We start from the raw sequence: 23,619 nt of genomic DNA, 5'->3' as shown, positions 1-23,619 counted from the left end.
AAACTGTCTTTTGGACCTTGAACCATTTGGTCCCCATTGAAGTCCATTATATGGAGAAAATCCTGGAATATTTTCATCAAAAACCTTAATTTCTTTTCGACTGAAGAAAGAAAGACATGGACATCTTGGATGACATGGGGGTGAGTAAATAATCAGCAATAATTTACTTTTGACAGAACTGTCATATATGTGTGAAAACAGAAGTGCTCAAATTTTGGCTGCACTTATTTCTGGTTCATACGGTTTTCCTTTTTTCTATAATGCACATTTTTTAAAAAGTAAAGAAAAATGCAAATCCTTCAAAAGTTTGATTCTTTAAAAGAAGTTTGTTCTGCTCACCAAGGCTGCATTACTTGATTAAAAACACAGTAAAAATAATAATGTGAAATATTATAATTAAATAACCATTTTTAAAATGTAACTTATTCCTGTTAATTTTCAGCATCATTACTCCAGTCTTCAGTCACATAATCCTTCAGAAATCATTCTATGATATATGATAGCAAATATGATGATCTGCTGCACAATAAACACTCCTTATTATTATCAATGTTGAAAATTGTTTTTACGGCTTATTATTTTTGTGCAAACCATGATTAAAAAAATGAATTCTGATTTATAGAAGGTTCAAAAGAACAACAGTTATTTAAAATAAAAATATTCTGTACCATTATAAATGTCTTTACTGTCATTCATTTAACGCATCTATATAAATGCTTATCACTTTCAGAAGTAAAATTCCTAGTGACCCTAAACTTTTGAGCGGTAGTCTATCTAGGTGTAGCCACCTTTCCAATACTTCTAGTGCACAGCATTAGTATGCAAACTGGGTCATGGTCTATGTTTAAGGGATCGACTTTCATCAAAAAATTCTTCACTCGTGGGAAAAGTGCTGCTTTTTTAATTACAGTCTTAAAATAAAGAGCTTCAATTACAGTTATCTGTACAGCGGCTGATGAAGTGATTGTTAATCTCCCGATGGCCTCTAGGGGGCGGTGTGCTCCTAAAAATAAAGCTCTCACCTTTGCTTTCTTCATCTCGGTCACTTCAGCCTGCAGTTTCTTGAGCTCTCTCTCGTAGCGGCTCTGGTTCTTCAGCAGACGAGCGTGTTCTTTGTGAGCGGCCTGCAGTTTCAGCAGATCTCGGTTCATCTCCTTCAGACGCTTCTCGTAGTCAGATTTGATCTTAGAGGCTTTCTCTTCAGTGTAGTTCTCCATGGACACTAAAATCACAATCAAAATGGTGGAAGAAATGTTTACTAGGATTATTATTAAAGTGCCTTAAAACACCTATTTGTATAACACAAATATTACAACTGAACATTTTACAGCAGTGCCCTATGAAAATTATATTGAGGTTGCATTTGTCTGCATCTCATTTCAGAAACGAATCAATTATAAAATGTCACTGTTAATCCTTGTGAAGCGTAAACTGCTGTAATTTCCGTATGACTTTGTAATGTAATTGCTACTTTACTGAAATGCGGCACTAAACTTCCTGAAACGAGTCATTGTTCCAGTCTCACTTCCTGCGTAGGTTTGTATTAATTAAAACAGATTTCCATAAAGCCGATGTTCCTCATCGGCTGCCGTGAACTGTATCTGAGACTGGAAGAGTTTGGCTCGTGTTGATCATGTGGAGAAGACGCTGTTTTCTGCTGACAAAGCAAATCCACTTTGATGAGATTGAAATGGTAAAACAGACACTATCGTCACTGTTCGTATCACTGAGTATCAAGAGCTGAGGAAGATCCAGAGCTGAAATTCAGATAATGGCATTTGGTTTCTGATAGTCTGGGCCATCTGACCAATGAGGGCAGAGTAGACCAATTACAACAGACTGGGTCATCTGACCCATCAGAGCAGAGTAGACCAATCACAACAGACTGGGTCATCTGACCAATCAGAGCAGAGTAGACCAATCACAACAGACTGGGTCATCTGACCAATCAGAGCAGAGTAAACCAATCACAACAGATTGGGTCATCTGACCAATCAGAGTAGAGTAAACCAATCAGAGCAGACTGGGTCATCTGACCAATGAGAGCAGAGTAGACCAATCACAACAGACTGGGTCATCTGACCAATCAGAGCAGACTAGATCAATCACAACAGACTGGGTCATCTGACCAATCAGAGCAGACTAGATCAATCACAACAGACTGGGTCATCTGACCAATCAGAGCAGAGTAGACCAATCACAACAGACTGGGTCATCTGACCAATCAGAGCAGAGTAGAGCAATCACAACAGACTGGGTCATCTGACCAATCAGAGCAGAGTTGACCAATCACAACAGACTGGGTCATCTGACCAATCAGAGCAGAGTTGACCAATCACAACAGACTGGGTCATCTGACCAATCAGAGTAGAGTAGACCAATCACAACAGATTGGGTCATCTGACCAATCAGAGTAGAGTAAACCAATCAGAGCAGACTGGGTCATCTGACCAATGAGAGCAGAGTAGACCAATCACAACAGACTGGGTCATCTGGCCAATCAGAGCAGACTAGATCAATCACAACAGACTGGGTCATCTGACCAATCAGAGCAGAGTAGACCAATCACAACAGACTGGGTCATCTGACCAATCAGAGCAGAGTTGACCAATCACAACAGACTGGGTCATCTGACCAATCAGAGCAGAGTTGACCAATCACAACAGACTGGGTCATCTGACCAATCAGAGTAGAGTAGACCAATCACAACAGATTGGGTCATCTGACCAATCAGAGTAGAGTAAACCAATCCGAGCAGACTGGGTCATCTGACCAATCAGAGCAGAGTAGACCAATCACAACAGACTGGGTCATCTGACCAATCAGAGCAGACTAGACCAATCACAACAGACTGGGTCATCTGACCAATCAGAGCAGACTAGACCAATCACAACAGACTGGGTCATCTGACCAATCAGAGCAGAGTAGACCAATCACAACAGACTGGGTCATCTGACCAATCAGAGCAGAGTAGACCAATCACAACAGACTGGGTCATCTGACCAATCAGAGCAGACTAGACCAATCACAACAGACTGGGTCATCTGACCAATCAGAGCAGAGTTGACCAATCACAACAGACTGGGTCATCTGACCAATCAGAGCAGAGTTGACCAATCACAACAGACTGGGTCATCTGACCAATCAGAGTAGAGTAGACCAATCACAACAGATTGGGTCATCTGACCAATCAGAGTAGAGTAAACCAATCAGAGCAGACTGGGTCATCTGACCAATGAGAGCAGAGTAGACCAATCACAACAGACTGGGTCATCTGGCCAATCAGAGCAGACTAGATCAATCACAACAGACTGGGTCATCTGACCAATCAGAGCAGAGTAGACCAATCACAACAGACTGGGTCATCTGACCAATCAGAGCAGAGTTGACCAATCACAACAGACTGGGTCATCTGACCAATCAGAGCAGAGTTGACCAATCACAACAGACTGGGTCATCTGACCAATCAGAGTAGAGTAAACCAATCCGAGCAGACTGGGTCATCTGACCAATCAGAGCAGAGTTGACCAATCACAACAGATTGGGTCATCTGACCAATCAGAGTAGAGTAAACCAATCCGAGCAGACTGGGTCATCTGACCAATCAGAGCAGAGTAGACCAATCACAACAGACTGGGTCATCTGACCAATCAGAGCAGACTAGACCAATCACAACAGACTGGGTCATCTGACCAATCAGAGCAGACTAGACCAATCACAACAGACTGGGTCATCTGACCAATCAGAGCAGAGTAGACCAATCACAACAGACTGGGTCATCTGACCAATCAGAGCAGAGTAGACCAATCACAACAGACTCGAATCTGACCTTTAAAATACCATAACGGGGACTTTAAATATTGCCGTTTGTCCGGAAATACCAAGTTTATTGTAATTTCAGAATTTTTTCATTGAATAGTGACTTTACTCACTGAGGTTGTGCAGCACGCGGTCTCTCTCCAGCTGTGTGTCTCGGATCTTGTTCTGCAGCAGAATCAGCTTCTCCTCGTACTGACTCTTCAGCGTGAGGAGCCGCCGCTGGCTGTTCTCCAGCTCGTCGATGAGCCTCTGCTTGATCTCGATCTCACACGTCAGGTCGGCGAGGTCGGCCTGCAGGTTCACTGAGAGAGGAGGAGCCGCAGGGGAGAGGGTTAGTGGGAATCAAAGGGGCTCAGAGGACGTCAAACAAATGCATCCCAGAATGCACCTTTCTCCTCCGAGTCCGAGTCCGAGTCCACCAGGCTTTCGTCGCTGTCAAACTCTTCCTCCTCCCTGGTCTCCTCTTCCTCCTCATCTTCGTCACAGCCGCTCTCCTCGTGATCGTCCTCCACAAGCGTATACATGCCATCCTGCACACAGCGGGAATAAAGCAGGGCACTGTTTGGAATTTATATACACACACACACACACACACACACACACACAAACTTTTCTTTCATATACAGTAATAACTGCATCTCCATCTCTCACTGTTACAGCTGGAGTCTTGTAATATTAAGACTACAAATTTAATGAGAAAAAGTCACACAGAAGTGTTTTGTTATATTATGACTTTATTCTTGGAATTTTATGATTTTATTCTTACAAAACACTGCTTTATAACCTTTATTTTTTAATATTGAGACAAAATATTATAACTTGATTATTGCAATATTATGATTGATCAAACAAAGCAGTACGAATTTATAATATTATGCCTTTATTCCCAAAACAAATACTGAGATATATATATATATATGTGTGTGGGTGCACTGTGTATAATTATTTTGTGTTTATATATATATATATATATATATTAGCGCTGTCAAACGATTAATCGCATCCAAAATAAAAGTTTGTGTTACATAATATATGTGGGTGCACTGTGAATTATTTTACATATATAAATACACACACATGCTTGTAATTATTTAACAAATGTTTTCATGGATATACTGCATATAGATTTATATATAATTTATATTATATATAAATATAAATATTTTATATATAAATAATTTTTTTTCTTAAATATACATGCATGTGTGTGTATTTACATATATACAAAATAATTATACACAGTGCACCCACATATATTATGTAAACACAAACTTTTATTTTGGATGCGATTAATCTTTAATCATTTGACAGCCCTAATATATATATATATATATATATATATATTCCCTCAAACTGTTATGATTTTATTCCTGCAATATAATTTATTCTCGGAAAATATAACAACCTTTTCTTGAATTATTTCAACTTTATATTATTCAACAATATTACTGTTTTATTCTTAGGCTTTCCCTGCAATATTTATTTATTTTTTACATTTTACAACTTTATTACTAAAAAAAAATTTCTCAAAATATTTTTTAAATATTTTTAATATCACAACTTTATTTTCATAAAACAATATTTACTGCAATATTGTATTTTTTCTTCTCATTTGACAACTTTATTCCAAGACTACTGTTTCTAAGAAAATTAGAATACAAGTGAAAACTCTTTAAAATGATCATTATTCTCAAAATATTAAGGCTTTATTCTTGCAAAATTACATCATTAATTTGAATTCTCATTAAATACTGCTGTATGAATTTATTTTCCCTGAAATATCAATTTTACTCTTGAAATTTGTCTGCGGTACCATTACAATTTCATTCAATTTTGTCTTTATTCTGATAAAACACTTCTGTCAAAGATTACGCCTCTCTCATAATAACATTACACATTCATTCTCATAAAACACATCCTCACAATATTACACTTTCTTAATAACCAGCAGACGATGAATGATTCTCCTTCCTCTCACCTCTTCGGGTTCATTATCGGAGTCTCCATCTCCATTCTCTCGTCTCTCTTCATTTTCTCGGCTCAGCCCATTCTCACTCTTTTCTCCGTTTTCTTGAGGATGAAGTTTGGCTCTCTTCTTCAAACCCTTTTCTTTCTCAGGACTAGTAAAAAAAACTATAATTAAAGCTTCAATAGACAAACTGACAAATCAAATCAATACAGCATTCAACAAAAAATAAGAGATCAAGAGTCTGATGCAAACGTCCTGTAATGGCACCACAGGGACACATTTATCAGGAGAGATTTATCTCAGAGACTTCTAGAAGTAATTCTCCACAAATTACCCATGACCTCTCTCCCGTTACGGCCACATTACAGCTCATCTGAAGAGCGGGACGGTCCTGTAGTCGTATTCATTATAACTGAGAGACACTTGTATCGATGCCAGCTTGCTGTCCTCGGTCAGGACACACTGGCACACACTCAAACACACAGATAAATCTAATTCTGCCACATTTTACAGCCTCTTATTGGCTCAGTAACATGAAACAGGAAGAGGTCAAGCATATTAAAGTCTTCCAAATACACAATCAAGGCAATAAGACCTCGGCTAAAGCAAAAAAACAAGAATAATCAATTAAATAATAAATCACTAAAACTATCACTGACGCTTCGTGGAGTTTGTTTTAGACATTTAAAAAATGTAATACTTAAAGGATCAAGGTATATTAATATTTTGTATATTTTCATGGTTCAGTAATTTATTTATTTTTTCTCTTTTTTTTAAATAAAGTTCAGCACTATTTTATGTGTCATGCTTGTTTTCATTCAGGATTCATTTTAAAAACTATCGGTTGATTCGACCAGTGTGGGCCAACTTAGTTATAGCTTTCGGTAAAATCCACTATTGGTCGACCGCTAATATAAATAATTAAATAAACACACACACATACACACACTTGGTTGCTCCTCAGACCTCACCTCTTCCTCCTCTGATTTCTCTCCTTCTTCTTTAGCCTCTCCACATCTAATTTGGCCTGACGAATCACGTCTGTCATCTCTGCATCCATGGAAACCGAGGGGGAGGAGCCTAGAGGGTGCGCTGGAGAGGCGGGGTACGAGGAGCGCGCGGAGAGGCGAGACAAACTGCGCCTCAGAGACTCGTTCATGGCCTCACTCTCCAGCAGCTTAGACCTGAGAGAGAGAGAGAGAGAGAGAGAGAGAGAGTGTGTGTGTTTTATTGCTACAATAAAACATCCAAATACTAAAGTCTCACTTCTATTGTTACCTCAGCTCTTCAATTTCTCGAATGTAGTTCTGGATTAGATTGCCGATCTCCTCGTTCGTTTCACCTGAACAGAGTGATAGATTTACTTAGCAAAGAAGAAATAATGATGTCTGTTTTTTTTTTTTACTTCTTTGGCTGTTTTCATGGCAAAAACTATGAGTTACTTAAATTTAAAATTATTTCAAGGTGACGTAGTTACATGTACTTGCTCAACTAAGTACTGGGTAATATTAAAGCTGCAGTAGGTAACTTTTGTAAACAATTTTTTTTTTTTTTACATATTTGTAAAAACTGTCATTATGTCATGACAGTACAGTAGACTATGAGACAGATAGTCTACGGTCTGTCTCATAGTCTGGCTCCTCCCAGTGGTCATGTAATTATTTAGCAATCAAAAAGCATGTCTAATTAATTGAAATCATGTATTACGAATCATTATGATGAAAACTAGCCTGTGGCTAACTCGGGTGCACTTACATTTGTTGTGAATGTTGATTAGTGTACATTGTCCCTTTTCAAATAAACAAATAAAATAAAAAAAAATTAAAAAATTAAACTTATACAACATTTAAAAAATATATATACGAAAAAAAATTATTCTGTGTTGTGTTTTTTCTGGTAATAAAATGAAGACATAAAACACAAATTTGATCATTTATCATCATTTTAATCATATGAAATTAAATAAACTTCAACCTGTCAAATAACGTGCTGCACAATGAGCTTTACTGTTAAAATTAAAACATGGATTATTCCTTAAAAAAAAAATCAGTTTTGTTTAAAAAAATCATCATTTATTTGTATTAGTGTTAGTGTATTACTACATTAGGAAATATCTCAATTCTACTGTACAACAGTAATATATTTCTGTCAAGTTAAACCGAACTTTTATTTTGACGGGTTGCCGCGAAGACCTTTTGAGTTTCTGTGTGTTTATGTCATGATGATAGTTTTTTCTCAAGTAAAGTGGTTAAACGCTCATAAAGTGAGTTTCGGAGTGGATCTAGAGCCTGGAGATGAAGTTTGTGTCTTCATATAGGCAAAAAACAGCGCAAGCGTCACATGTGCTTCAGTGTCTTCAGTGTGTGTGTGTGTGATAAATAAAACTGTGCGTCGGCTACACCATTCATTCACACAGAACATGCAGGATTCGTAGTTAAATAGTTTTAATATTCACACACACTAGTCTACGTCACGATTTGATTTAAAGTGTACTGAACTTTCCTATTTATTAAAACTTTTACAAACTTATTTTACAAATTCTGTGAAATTCTGCGTTATGAAGTCAATTCCTTTTTTATGACTGGATTTTGTCACCATTTTAGGGGGCGGGGGTCACCCAAAACAATGGTAGGGGTAACTCTGCGTAGTAAATAACTACACTAACGACAGACATGTCAATGGTGGTGCCCTGTCCAGCCACTAGGGGTCTCTCACCAGTCTTGGTGAGCAGCAGGTTGACCCCGTTGGTGAGCAGCTGAGTGACTCGAGTGTTGAGGTGGTCGATGGTTTCCTGCATGGCTTTGACCCGCATACGTAGAGTGTCGTTCTCCTTCTGGAGCATGGAGTTCTCCTGAAACAGATCGCTAAAGCCCTCGGATCCGTCGTCACAGGCCACTCGCTTTCCCTGAAGCAAACACAGAGATCGAAAGACTGAGCAACAGAAAGCTAGGCATCAGACCCCCAATCCTTTCATACTCGCTCTCAACGCCATCACTGCTAATCGCTAACTTCTTCCAGCGGCCGTCCGAGGCGCTAAGCTACTGCTAACTCCAGCGAGATCCCATGAGCTGAACCATTATTACATAAACGGCTCCAGCTCCGACTGGGTAGCAGTGAGAGAAAGAGAAGTAACAACAAGAGTATCAGCCGACCGACTCTACTGTAAGTTCTCCATTTGATTTAGCATCAGAGGAAGTAATGGTTCAGCTGCTTGATGAGGGTTTAATGTCAGCTCGAAATGTTTCCTCTCTAGTAAAATAAACAAGTAATAAGATATCTTGACATTTTAAGTAAATTCTGACACTGGTTCCTGTTGCCATGTGTTATATGTCTGCTGTCCTTATAACTCAAGCGAGTTGGCACTTCTGTCTTTCAGATTTGACAAATATGTCGTCATTCTCAGCCCATATGATATCCTCTCAGAAGCGAGAATGAGTTTTTGAGAGTGTGTTGGGATGTTTTGTTGGTAAACCGTTAATTCAAAGATACATAGTGGCGTTTTACCTACAAACATCTTCAAGTAAAATCTATTTGTTGGTAAACCCTCACCATGAATCTCCACCTCTAAACCAAACCTTTGTGTGAGTAGGTCTTATTAAAACGTATGAAAGTGATTCGCAACCAAAATTCGCAACCAATTGAAGATGATATTTTACCTACAAATTCAGACATTTACTTATTTTGTTTTGGGTAAATCGCCACTATTGGTTGTTCACTTTTAAAAAAACATTTGCTGATAATTTACTCACCCCCATGTCATCCAAGATGTCCACGTCTTTCTTTCTTCAGTCGAAAAGAAATTAAGGTTTTTGATGAAAACATTCCAGGATTTTCTCCGTGTAATGAACTTCAATGGGGTCCAAACGGTTCAAGGTCCAAATGAGAGTTTCAGTGCAAACTGTTCAAAGGGCTTTAAACGATTCCAGACGATGAATAATGGTCTTATCTAGGACCCTTCGAGTCATGAATCGAAAAAAGATTTGTTCGTTTTGATGAACGAGTTCGAACAAGAGAGTCACGAACGGGCATCACAGAACAGAGCGAGGTGAGCATTTGAGCTTATAAAACTTTAGCTTTTTTATTTATTTTTGAAATGACCGATCACATCGCTTGATAAGACCCTTATTCATCGTCTGGTGTCATTTCAAGCCTTTTGAAGCTGCACTGAAACTCTCATTTGGACCTTGAACCGTTTGGACCCCATTGAAGTCCATTAAATGGAGAAAATCCTGGAATGTTTTCATCAAAAACCTTCATTTCTTTTCGATTGAAGAAATCTTGGATGACATGGGGGTGAGTAAATTATCAGCAAAAGTTTTTTTGAAAAGTGAACTACTCCTTTAAGGACCCTAAACCTAACCCTCAAGAGGTGTGCGAGTAGAAACTCTAAAAACATTTTTCATTTTTAGACTAGATGAGGCCAGATTTTTAACTAATTATGTTTTTTTTTTTCTGTCTGTTCCTCATTCAAATGGCTTCAGGACATTTGTGATATAGTGCACACGTAGTTCGGACTACTTCTATGTACTTTATTTAATCATTTTAACCAGAGCCAATTCACTCTCGTTGTTTTGAAATGAACAGAACATGCAACAAAACATATTTTTTTCCCCACAGAAGAGCATTTTATTATACGGGGGCGAGTAAATGACAGAATTTTCATTATGGGGTGAATTATCCATTTGAGGGCTTGTGTTTGTGTGTGTGTGACAAACTCTTCCCAGAATCCTCCTCACCGCTTTGTACTCCACCAGCTCCATCTGAAGGCGTGCGATCTCTGCTCGTAAGGCGCTGATCTGCTGACTGGTTTTATCCTGGTTCACGATCACTTTGTTCTTGATGTTGCGAGCCCGGTTGGCGTACTTCAGTGTGTTTAGCGTCTCCATGAAGTCCCGGTCAGACGGGCTCACGCAGGCAATCATCACAGTCTGACTAAATAGATAGATACACAGCAGAGGAAAAAGCAAAAAGACAGGAATTCATAAGGGTCTATGAGATCTTAAACACACACACACACACAAGACAGATGACAGATAAACACAAACGCTCTCATGGATGCGGCTGGGACTGAGTGCCACTGTCTGCAGTCTCTCATGTTTAATTCAATCAACTCCCCCTCTGAACCCACATCGTAAGAATATATGGGCAGCCAGTGGCGTCCAGTGTGGGCTGAGTGACCCAACACTGCGCTTCACACACACACACACACATTAACCTTCAAGACACAATGACTGCCCTGTGCACAGCAATGTTTACAAGTGCACGAACCATCTGAAGCTCGTAAACATGAGCGTAACACCAACTGTTTCTACAACTTGAAGCTTTCAAGATAAAGTCTAATATAGTGAAAGGAAATAATTAGGGCTGTTATTTTAATGTTACATTACTTAAATATACATTTCACAATATTTTTTTTTAATTATAAAATAAAATAATTTACAAATGATCAGTCATGTAAATTCTGTAGTAATTACGGCTGTCGGTGTTCATTTACTGAGATTAATTATTTGAAAATACATAGCAATTATTTATATAAAAACAAATATATAAAATATAATGATGAAAATATATGAAATATAATGAAATTATATGTAAATTCTGGAGTAATTGGGGCTGACAAATGATGTTATACACACATTTGAATGTATTAATATTTATATATATATATATATATATTGTGTATGTTTATATACACATACACACACACAATATATATATATATATATAAGTACTGTCAAACAATTAAAATATTTAATCGTGATTAATTGCATTAATGTCATGGCTAGCTTGTGATTAATTGCACATTTTAATTAGGGCGGTCAAATGATTAATCGAGATTAATCACATCCAAAATAAAAGTTTGTGTTTATATAATATATGTGGGTGCACTGTGTATACTTATTTTTAAATAATTATTTTATATATATATATATATATATATATATATATATATATTTGTATATATATATATATATATATATAAATACACACACATGCATGTATATTTAAAAATATATATATATATATATATATATATAATATAAATTACATATAAATCTATATACATGAAAATATTTCTTAAATATATACAAGCATGTGTGTGTATTTATGCGTGTGTATTATTTTAAATATATATAAAATAATTATACACAGTGCACCCACATATATTATGCAACACAAACTTTCATTTTGGATGTGTTTAATCTCGATGAATTGTTTGACAGCCCTAATTTTAATCTATACTAAATGTCTTTTGATGCATACATACATATCACTAAACTAAATATCTAAAATATATACAAAATTTTCCAATGAATGAAATTAATCATGCAATCTAACAAGATAAATTCTGTATTAAGTCATTTTCCCAAAAATAATGAATTATTTCATGTTCATAAACGGGATAAACCTAACATAATAAAAAACAGTCTGTTGCCATGTTAGTGGGGACTAAAACATTAAGAGACTGAACAATGTCTTATTTCACATACAACAAAAACTGTCATGTGAGAAGGTGTGGTAATAATCATAATTATCATAGGCATGATAATGACATGACAACAAAACTAACAAAGCTGAATACCTGAATAACTTCATAACTTCATAAAAAGACTTAATTATGTCTTTGTATCTAAAAAATGTCAAGAATTATGGGTAGGGTTAATCTACAGATATTATAATTAGCTAAATTTAAGAGCAATGGTTACCTAGTACAGCGTGTACGTGTCTCCACAGATCTTTGTTCTAGAGCCTATTCTGATATTCAGAAACAGAGAGCGCAATCAAACTGGCTTGAACTTAAAGGAGTCGTTCACTATTAAAAACTTTTGCTGATAATTTACATGTCATCCAAGATGTCCACGTCTTTCTTTAGAATCTTTTTCAAGTCCTTTTGTTCAGTTCGTTCGTTGAATGAACCAAATGACTCGAAAAAAGATTCGTTCATTTTGATGAACGAGTTCGAACAGGAGAGTCACGAACGCTCTTCACAGAACAGAGCAAGGCAAACATTTGAGCTTATAAAACTTAAACTTTGTTATTTATTTATTAAATGAGCGATCGTGTCGCTTGATAAGACGTCTGTAATCGTTTAAAGTCCTTTGAAGCTGCACTGAAACTCTCATTTGGACCTTGAACCGTTTGGTTCCCATTGAAGTCCATTATATGGAGAAAATCCTGAAATGTTTTCATCAAAAACCTTAATTTCTTTTCAACTGAAGAAAGAAAGACGTGGACATCTTGGATGACATGGGAGCGAGTAAATTATCAGCAAACGTTTTTTTTTAAAGTGAGCTACTCCTTTAACCTTAACATAAACGATGATAAAGAAGTGTATATGGTTTAGGAGCTGGTGAGGGACTGGAATTTACTGTAATGCGCAAGCATTGACCACCTGTGTATGTTATACAGTGTGCACGTAAAATGAAGTATACTTTGGGCTTTATGGAGTTGAAGTGTGTGTAGATGTGTATCAGACGTTACCTGTTTCCTCCCAGCGAGTCCTGCAGCAGGCGAGTGAGTTTGGAGTCTCTGTAAGGCACATGACCTGACTTCTTACTCTGATCTCCCAATGCACTGATCACATTACCCAGGGCCAGCTGCCAAACACACACAGAGAGAGAGAGACACGGTCACGCTCCATCATATGCTGCTATCTAAGATTAAAAGCTTTTAAATGGGTTCTCTTACAAATGAGTATCTAGGCTCTAAAAACAACAGAGCTTCATCCGGATCAGTACAATGGCATCTCTTGGCTTTCCTCCAGGCTTTAGCTCTTCTTCAGACTCTCTCTCAGTCTAATTACCTTCAGTTCCCTTCATCTACTCAAAGCCAGCAGTGATGAATCGAGGAGGCGGCACAGCTAATGCGACACGAATATCACACCGTACTTAACATGGGAAAACACGACTCAGCTAAAAGGACCTGAACAATTATGATAATGAAGTGCAGGTATTTTGGAAATCCCTGACAAAGCCGGTTTTTGCTTAGAGCTCATCGGAGAACTTTCTTGAGGATTTTTCTAGTCAAAGGTTAAAGAGATTAATCACTTAAAAATTATTCAGTCATAATCTATTCACTCTCATGTAGCTAAACAAACACTGCTAGGGAAAGATCTACACGTTTGCTAATTTCATAATCATTCATTGTTTAATTCCATGATTATTTTAGTATTTTTTTTAATATAGATATACTATAAATACAGTTTATAGTGTGTTTATAATTTATTTTTATGGCTGTCGAAATGAACATTAATTTTGCGATTATTTAGAGTACAAATATTTTACAAATTAAAGCTGCATCTGTTTTTTTCTTGCATCCTTTGGCAAACTGAAAATCTTAAAGCACCGTTTACAAGGGTCACATGGGTCAAAAACAATAAAAACAACAACTTTTTGTGCATTTTAGCTGGACAAGTAAAAATCTAAACCGGTCTGACTTGACCAGTTGAAAACACCCTTAGCATTGAGTCCTGATATATTAAAGGCACAGCTAAATGTAACTTATCACAATGGGTTTATGTGAAGAGTGTATGTGAGGTTAGTACATTTTTAAAGCCTATTAAATGTTCAAATTGACAGCTTTCAATTATACAGTAATGCTGAATGGCTAAAATTGAGAAAAATATTTACATGTAATAGAGACATCAGTATCAGTGATACTGGCCACAATATGAATATATATTTAAAAAAAATGTTAGGAGCGATTAATTATAGAAAAATGTGAATTACTTAGTTAATTTTTTAATAGCACGTCAACATGTATTATTATTTACATTTTAGAATTTATAATTATAATTAAATATAATTATAATTAAAAATTATAATTTAATACATTTATTTGTTATTTATTTATTTAATTATTTACAAAAAATATAAATATGTTGATCGTAATTTTAAGGATTTTGAAAAGTTTTAAATCATGGGCCAGACTTACTAAACAGGGCAAAGTTCTGCCTGTGATCTACTGACGACACACACATGAAAAAACACACACTAACCATTTCCATAATGACCAACACAATCTACCAAGAGCAGCGCACATTAGTGTCTGGTTCAAACGTCCTTTTTGGGCGCGTTAAATAATGGCACAAATACCAGTATATTGACAAGTAAACCATGATTCATTTAAAGGAGTAGTTCACTTTTGAAAAACTTTTGCTGATAATTTACTCACCCCCATGTCATCCAAGATGTCCATGTCTTTCTTTCTTCAGTCGAAAAGAAATTTAGGTTTTTGATGAAAACATTCCAGGATTTTCTCCATATAATGGACTTCAATGGGGTCCAAATGGTTCAAGGTCCAAAAGACAGTTTCAGTGCAAACTGTTCAAAGGGCTTTAAACGACACCAGACGATGAATAAGGGTCTTATCAAGCGAAACGGTCGCTCATTTAAAAAATAAGTAACAAAGTTTAAGTTTTATAAGCTCAAATGGTCGCCTTGCTCTGAACAGGAGAGTCACAAACGCTCATCACAGAACAAACTCGTTCATCAAAATGAACGAATCTTTTTTCATGTCATTTGATTCATTCAACAAACGAAATGAACGAATTGACTCGGGAAACGATTTGTTCATTTTGATAAACGAGTTTGAACAGGAGAGTCACAAACGCGCATCACAGAACAGAGCAAGGCAACCAGCTTATAAAACTTTAACTTTGTTATTTATTTATTAAATGAGCGATCGTTTCGCTTGATAAGACCCTTATTCATCGTCTGGAATCGTTTAAAGCCGTTTGAGCAGTTTATAGTTCGCACTGAAACTCTCATTTGGACATTGAGCGGTTTGGTTCCCATTGAAGTCCATTATATGGAGAAAATCCTGGAATGTTTTCATCAAAAACCTTAATTTCTTTTCGACTAAAGAAAGAAAGACATGGACATCTTGGATGACACGGGGGTGAGTAAATTGTCAGCAAAAGTTTTTTTAAAAGTGAACTACTCCTTTAAATATTCTCCCCCCATAAATATTGCGTCTGAAAGGGAAACTCCTACAAATGCATACACAATAAGATCAGTCACAACAATCCTTTCAGCACTGTTTTTTCACGGCATGTCTTTAGTAAATCCGTCAAAAGAGTGTTTGCTTTATGAGAGATGATAGCTTTCTGTCAAGAACAGACTGAATTTTAATTAAGCACTTACTAAAAATCGTGCATTCCACCCTTGAAAAGTCTGAAAGACAGCCGACAGCTTCTGCTAGCTAACTCTACTTGAATGTCACAACAACAAAAAATCAGTGTTTTTAGCAACAAGGTCACTCTCGGATGACAGGATCTGATTTTCGTTACCAGGCCACAGTTGATGGAGATGCCCTCTCTGGCTCGCTCTCCCGTGGCTCCTGTGCGTTTGAGGCGCTCTGATCCCGCCAGGTCCACAAAGTGAAACTTGGCAGTGAGCGTCTCATACTCGGGCTGAGAGATAGAGCTGTCGGACACACCGTTCATCTCTCCGTTCACCTGCAGAGAGAGAGGGAATCAATGATAGCTTTAAGCTACTAACACTAGCATCTTCTTTAATTACACGTGCAATCTTGAACGGTTTGCACAGACATGTTCAGTGTTGACGCTCCTAATGCCAGTAGTTTTATATAAATACTTTATACCGCAGCATTGTAAAACTCACGACCTGCTTAAACTTGCTAACGGCCAACAGGAGTTTAAGCTTCAGGCTCTGGTGATGATGTTCATGTGTGTGTGTTGCAGTGCGTCAGTACCTGCTGTGGCCGAGGACACACTCTCATCTGGCAGAGGTGGATGGTGAAGATGGCGTGAGAGCGGGAGCTCTGGGCGTTCATCTGTGTGCTGGCGGTGGTGCGGGACAGAGCGCCCAGCTTCAGACACTGCAGGAGCTGAGGAGAACACACAGATGACCAGCACTGACACACACACACATCTGCATGCACCAGTTATTCCAGTCACCGAAGCTTTATATGATCTCGCTCAGGTCATCTCAATAAGAGCCATTTAAAAAAAAAATACACAGGAAAACCACATTTGCATGATCTAGCGTCATGTTTCTGAGTGAAAGCTAATATTCAAAGGGAAATATTGAGTGTGACGCTGTCACCACAGTTATCAAAATAATGCAACAAACCACTACATCCAAAAATAAACATTGATGTTTAAATATGATTATTTGTCTTATTTCAGAAATTCTAGTTGTCATCTATATTAAAAAAAAAATCAAACAATACTATTAATAATAATAATAATATTTAACATTTTATTACTATTAGTTTTAGCATTACCATTTTTATATTATACATCAAATATTGTTATTTATTATTAACAACAACATTTAATATATGCACTACAACTATTATTATTACTATTAATAATGATAATAATATTAAATATGATATAATTTGCTATATTATTGTTTTAGTAGTAGTACTTGTCTTCTATATGCAATGTTAACAACATTTAATACATACTACTACTATTGATAATAATAATAATTAACATCATATTACTATTGGCATCATTTATTAAATATTTTTGTTGTTTACTTTTTTATATGTATTAAATATATTATAATATTAATAATAAAATAATAATAACATTATTTTAATAATATATTATTTGTTGTTTTATTACATTTAAAAACATATTATTATTAATAATAAAAATAATTGTTTAAATAAGATTATTTCGGGGGGGGGGCATATTTGTATATCGCTTTTTGCAGTGATATACAAAGAAATATTGATTACAATAATACATATTTATTAAATGCTTAAGTTCATCACTGTGTTTTCAACAGAATTATATAAAAATGATGGAGCTTACTACTCTAAATGTAGCTAGCTTGACTAGAGTTAAGGAAGATGGACAACTAGCTTGCTTACTAATAGCTTGTAGCAAGGCTAGCTGTCGTTTTAATATTATATATTATTGGGATAAAATTATTTTTCTCCGTTTTACACAGAGGCAAAAAAATTACCAAGGACATTTAAAAAAACAAAAAAAACCAAAGTCAATTTAAAAAAAAAATTAATTTATGCTGATTTCAAACGACTGTGGATATCTGACCTCCTCCTCTGAGCTGACCAGCCGTGAGGTCACTCCTGTGGTGTAGATCATGCCGCTGCCATCCTCATGGATCTTAATGTTGGACTTTCGGTTTCGAGCCTCGGGATCTCGTGCGCTGTCAAACAGGTCCAGGATTTCCTCGTTATATAGCTGAGGGACAAACACACACACTGTGACCTTCAGAGGGCAAAGGTCAAAAGGCCAGAGCCCTGCATGTTTGACCTCAGGAAGCCCAGAGACCACACAAGCTGATGGACAAGGAAATGATAAATAATGATAACGTAATTCACATAACACAACAGCACGACTGCGACTGGAGGCTTTCAATAGCATCCTTTACTCGGGGAAGTGACACACAGGGACTTGATAAAAATCAATTCAGGGTTCAAAACAATAAATCAAACTGCTAACATAGAAAAACAACATACAAAGTGCAAAAAGGAGTTCTGGAAAGGACGAGACTAATGAAATAAGGGCATCTTAATGCCCTATTAAAGCCGCCCCGGGGGACGGCATCCGTTCACAGCCGCCAGACGAATCGGTGAGCCGCGTTTGTGCTGAACACACATCATCAGCCTGTGCCAGACAGCAAGCGGCCCGGGTCGTTAAAACGCCCTGTTACAGGTTTAAACTCATTACCTGAGCCAGACTTTACACGAGGAAGGGGTAATCGGGTTACAGCTACACTGCTGTCTGTGCTACACTCTCGCCTCATGTCACGCTAATGACCCACATCAAATAAATATGGACATGCGAGGAGGGTTTCTCCCTGATGAGCCTAGATAAATGGAGTCAAGACATCTTCCAACACACACTGTACAAAATGATTAATGACAATAGATAATAGATTACAGCAGTATGATTTACAAGGACCATTTTCAAGGATTTACAAGTATGATTTACACATGGAACATTGTATCGCGGCTGCGCGCATCCAAAAAAATAAAAAATAAAAAAATAAAAAAATAAAAATAAAAAAAAACGCAATAATCTTTGTCCTTTGTTACTATTGATATGAAACAAAGTCTCAATTTTCAAATTCCGTAAATTTTCTTTAGAAATTCAAAAACATAAATAGCGTTTTGGCGCTGTGGCGTGAGATCGCTCTGGAGAAGCAGCAGCGCTGATCTCTCTCTCTCTTCCGGCTTAATAATACCAGTCACAGCACCAAATAAACATGAATGAGCATCTGAAAGTGTGTTAAAGATAAAGTACAACTTATCCAAATCCGTATCATGTCACATTGATTCGCTCAATCAGCGTTTCAACCGTGGAAAGACGTCAACGGCTTGTAATCAATGTATCATCATATATTTACCTCAGAAAACCCTACCAGCTAAAAAATAACTCTAGAGAGGAGCATTTTGCTAAATAGGGGAGATTTAAACTATTCTGAGGGGGAAAAAAGTTAGATTTTTCCCTCCTTAGAATTGGCCTGATAATTCGCAATTGCGAGTTTATATACTACAATTCTGAGAATTATAAACTATAAAACTATTGTGGATATAAACTCGCAATTATGTGATATAAAGTCAGAATTGCGAGATGTAAACTCGCAATTGTGAAAAAAAAGTCAGATTTGTGAGATAAAAAGTCGCATTTCTGTCTTTTTTTCCTCAGAATTCTGACTTTATATCACACAAATACGACTTTATATCTCACAATTCTGACTTTATATCTCACAATTCTGACTTTATATCTCGCAATTCTGACTTTATATCTCGCAATTCTGACTTTATATCTCACAATTCTGACTTTATATCTCACAATTCTGACTTTATATCTCGCAATTCTGACTTTATATCTCGCAATTCTGACTTTATATCTCACAATTCTGACTTTATATCACACAATTCTGACTTTATATCTCACAATTCTGACTTTATATCTCTCAATTCTGACTTTATATCACACAAATACGACTTTATATCTCACAATTCTGACTTTATATCTCACAATTCTGACTTTATATCTCACAATTCTGACTTTATATCTCACAATTCTGACTTTATATCTCACAATTCTGACTTTATATCTCGCAATTCTGACTTTATATCTCGCAATTCTGACTTTATATCTCTCAATTCTGACTTTATATCTCGCAATTCTGACTTTATATCTCGCAATTCTGACTTTATATCTCTCAATTCTGACTTTATATCTCACAATTCTGACTTTATATCTCGCAATTCTGACTTTATATCTCGCAATTCTGACTTTATATCTCTCAATTCTGACTTTATATCTCACAATTCTGACTTTATATCTCGCAATTCTAACTTTATATCTCACAATTCTGACTTTATATCTCGCAATTCTGACTTTATATCTCGCAATTCTGACTTTATATCTCACAATTCTGACTTTATATCTCGCAATTCTGACTTTATATCTCGCAATTCTAACTTTATATCTCGCAATTCTGACTTTATATCTCACAATTCTGACTTTATATCTCGCAATTCTGACTTTATATCTCGCAATTCTGACTTTATATCTCGCAATTCTGACTTTATATCTCACAATTCTGACTTTATATCTCGCAATTCTGACTTTATATCTCACAATTCTGACTTTATATCTCGCAATTCTGACTTTATATCTCACAATTCTGACTTTATATCTCGCAATTCTAACTTTATATCACGCAATTCTGACTTTATATCTCACAATTCTGACTTTATATCTCGCAATTCTGACTTTATATCACGCAATTCTAACTTTATATCTCGCAATTCTGACTTTATATCTCACAATTCTGACTTTATATCTCGCAATTCTGACTTTATATCTCGCAATTCTAACTTTATATCACGCAATTCTGACTTTATATCTCGCAATTCTGACTTTATATCTCGCAATTCTGACTTTATATCTCGCAATTCTGACTTTATATCTCGCAATTCTGACTTTATATCTCACAATTCTGACTTTATATCTCGCAATTCTGACTTTATATCTCGCAATTCTGACTTTATATCACACAATTCTGACTTTATATCTCACAATTCTGACTTTATATCTCACAATTCTAACTTTATATCACGCAATTCTGACTTTATATCTCACAATTCTAACTTTATATCACGCAATTCTGACTTTATATCTCACAATTCTAACTTTATATCTCGCAATTCTGACTTTATATCTCGCAATTCTGACTTTATATCACACAATTCTGACTTTATATCTCACAATTCTGACTTTATATCTCACAATTCTAACTTTATATCACGCAATTCTGACTTTATATCTCGCAATTCTGACTCACGCAATTTGGACTTTATATCTCACAATTCTGACTTTATTTCTCACAATTCTGACTTTATTTCTCACAATTCTGACTTTATATCTCACAATTCTGACTTTATATCACACAATTCTAACTTTATATCACGCAATTCTGACTTTATATCTCGCAATTCTGACTTTATATCTCGCAATTCTGACTGTAGATCTGGCAAATTGTGACTTTATATCTCGCAATTCTGACTTTATATCACTCAATTCTGACTTTATATCACCCAATCACTATAGACTTAGGACAGAGCTGCAGTAAAAAACTAAAATCACTTAATTTGAATTGTATTATTATTATAATTTTATTTATTTTTGATATTTTTTCGTTGTTGTTTTATAAATGCTCTATGGGAATTGTTGAAAAAATGTTCAAGGAAAACAGCGTATTTTTTCTTTCTTTTTTTTAGTCGACTAATCGTTGCGCAGGACAAGACTTTGGTCGACTAAGGATTTCTTTGGTTGACTACAGCCCTAATAATTACCATCATAAGGAGATCTAAATTATAAACCCACAGTTTTATTAATTTTGTCAATCTCACTCTAAAAAATGCTGGGTTGTTCTAACCCATAGACAGTAAAAGAAATGGACACAGCGACCCCATTGATTTCAACGGGGAAGACTGAAGCCTGATTATTGCACTTCCTGTCTGATGTCTGATGTCTGAGCAGGCTCAAACTGAGCGTGACGACAGTCTGACAGTTGTACATATTTAGCCTATTTTTACAAAAACTGCTTCTACGGGGCAATAACGTAAGAAAAAAAGTAATGGAGCATTTTTAACATTGTCGTGTTTTTTTAGAAATAAATAATGGACAAATGAAGTCAGTGGACGCATCAGATGTAAAGTTATTCGCTGTCAAAGTGATGCCAAAATGAATGGGATGCTAACAGCAGGTGAAGTTCTGCAACAATGGCGGCTCCCGCGAGGCTTCAACTTCCGTCTGATGGATTACCCCCTTGTTCTAACCCAAATTTTGGTCAAATATGGACAAACCCAAACATTGTATTAAAAATACAATTTAAAAATTTAACCCAACGCCTGAGTTTTTCCATATTTCAGCCCAATCTTGGGTTAAAACCCAGCATTTTTTAGAGTGTTGGTTGTAGTCTCACCTCCAGGAACTGGGCGCTGACTTTGAAATCTGGCGGGGGAACGTCAGCGCTCTGTGCCTCTAGTCTGCGTTTCTGGATGCCCTGGAAGAGCTGTTGCACGGCCCGAGGGATGATGCCCTTCTCCTCCTCCGACACGTTCACGTCAAAGCCAGTGCCCATGGTGTAGGTCTTTCCTGAACCAGTCTGCATCACAGAGCAACACATTCACTAGCGAACAAGTGATTAAGACACACATTTTAAGCACTCAGCATTAAACCTTTGTCAATTTCAATATTGGGTCTTCATTTAACAATTTTGAGTCTCATTTGCTGTTATTAAATTGTATTATATAATGTATAACAGAAAGAAGCCATGCGCAAAATTAAAATTTTTAAATTCTTTGACCCACTGTGCTGAATGCGAAAATACTAGTTTTAACTACGGTACTCAAAAAAAAATAAAAATAAATTAAATGTCATAATATTTACCATTTATAAAATTGAAGTGATTACACTTACTTCCTTCAATTGGCATAACTTTACAATAACAAAATGCTTCAACAATTTTATAAAACACTGTTTAAATAAACTGACAAAACTGTAGTTGTGTCTTGATGTACATACATAATCTATTTAAATGAATCACATTTAAATCAAATTAAATGATAATTGTGATTAAATATAATTTAATAACAATAAAAAAATATATATTTAATTTCATATGCACATCGCTTTTACTTCATGTCAAAGTTAATCAGTTAAATTTTCCTGTTCATATTTTCAGACATGATTTTCAGCCAAATGTCTATTTTGGCTGAGAACCTAAAAATGTAGTTTTAAGACATTTTCAGCCCAAAATTTCAAACTGCTGAAACTTTTAGGAAAACTATTATAAGAGATGTTATTATAGGCACAGTGTGAAGCAGCAACAACCATGTTTAATATTCATCAAATTATAATGTCCCCCTGTAGTCAATCATTTATCCCTTAAAACTCATCTTTGATCACTAAAATTAAATTTTTAAAAGATTTTTCCTTTAAAGAAAATTCTTCATGCCTTAAAATATAATGTAACTCGCCTATTTTGGTATGTGGTTGCTATGAATAGGGATGGGCAGCGATTAATCGCATCCAAAATAAACGTTTTGTGTACATAATACATGTATGTGTCGTGTGTATAATTAATTTGTATATATAAATACACACATGCATGTATATATTTAAGAAATATTTGCATGTATATACTTTAGATATATTTATACATGATTCATATTATATAAAAATATAAATATTTGATATATTAATAACACATTTTTCTTAAATATACACATACATGTGTGGGTATTTATATTTACAAATTAATTATACACACATATATTATGTAAACACAAACTTTTATTTTGGA

General features: G+C 35.9%; 1 protein-coding gene and 1 long non-coding RNA gene across 7 annotated transcripts in view; one reads left to right on the top strand and one right to left on the bottom strand.

The window, feature by feature from the left end:
* Positions 1–23,619, bottom strand: part of kif21b (kinesin family member 21B) — a 100,629-nt gene that overhangs the window by 47,831 nt on the left and 29,179 nt on the right. For all 6 annotated transcript variants that reach the window (XR_005621595.2, XM_039663338.2, XM_039663342.2 and 3 more), the window contains exons 3-15: positions 22,237–22,419; positions 17,823–17,972; positions 16,505–16,639; positions 16,080–16,247; positions 13,271–13,386; positions 10,525–10,720; positions 8,504–8,693; positions 7,067–7,130; positions 6,760–6,972; positions 5,798–5,939; positions 4,208–4,349; positions 3,933–4,121; positions 1,023–1,222 (exon numbers count right to left, since the gene is read on the bottom strand). Coding sequence is in view for 5 of the 6 variants with exons in the window: in XM_039663338.2 (XP_039519272.2) it covers positions 1,023–1,222; positions 3,933–4,121; positions 4,208–4,349; positions 5,798–5,939; positions 6,760–6,972; positions 7,067–7,130; positions 8,504–8,693; positions 10,525–10,720; positions 13,271–13,386; positions 16,080–16,247; positions 16,505–16,639; positions 17,823–17,972; positions 22,237–22,419 (2,088 nt within the window). In the remaining variant the exon portion in view is untranslated. The remainder of the gene's footprint in view (positions 1–1,022; positions 1,223–3,932; positions 4,122–4,207; positions 4,350–5,797; positions 5,940–6,759; positions 6,973–7,066; positions 7,131–8,503; positions 8,694–10,524; positions 10,721–13,270; positions 13,387–16,079; positions 16,248–16,504; positions 16,640–17,822; positions 17,973–22,236; positions 22,420–23,619) is intronic.
* On the top strand, positions 8,627–16,922 carry LOC148969662 (uncharacterized). The gene is made up of 2 exons (XR_016148344.1): positions 8,627–8,950; positions 16,494–16,922. It is a non-coding gene; the product is annotated as an uncharacterized LOC148969662 (long non-coding RNA).

Source organism: Pimephales promelas, chromosome 21 (assembly GCF_988280905.1).
Source record: "Pimephales promelas chromosome 21, fPimPro1.hap1.1, whole genome shotgun sequence".
Lineage (NCBI taxonomy): Eukaryota > Metazoa > Chordata > Actinopteri > Cypriniformes > Leuciscidae > Pimephales > Pimephales promelas.
This window is presented reverse-complemented; position numbering and strand designations above follow the sequence as displayed.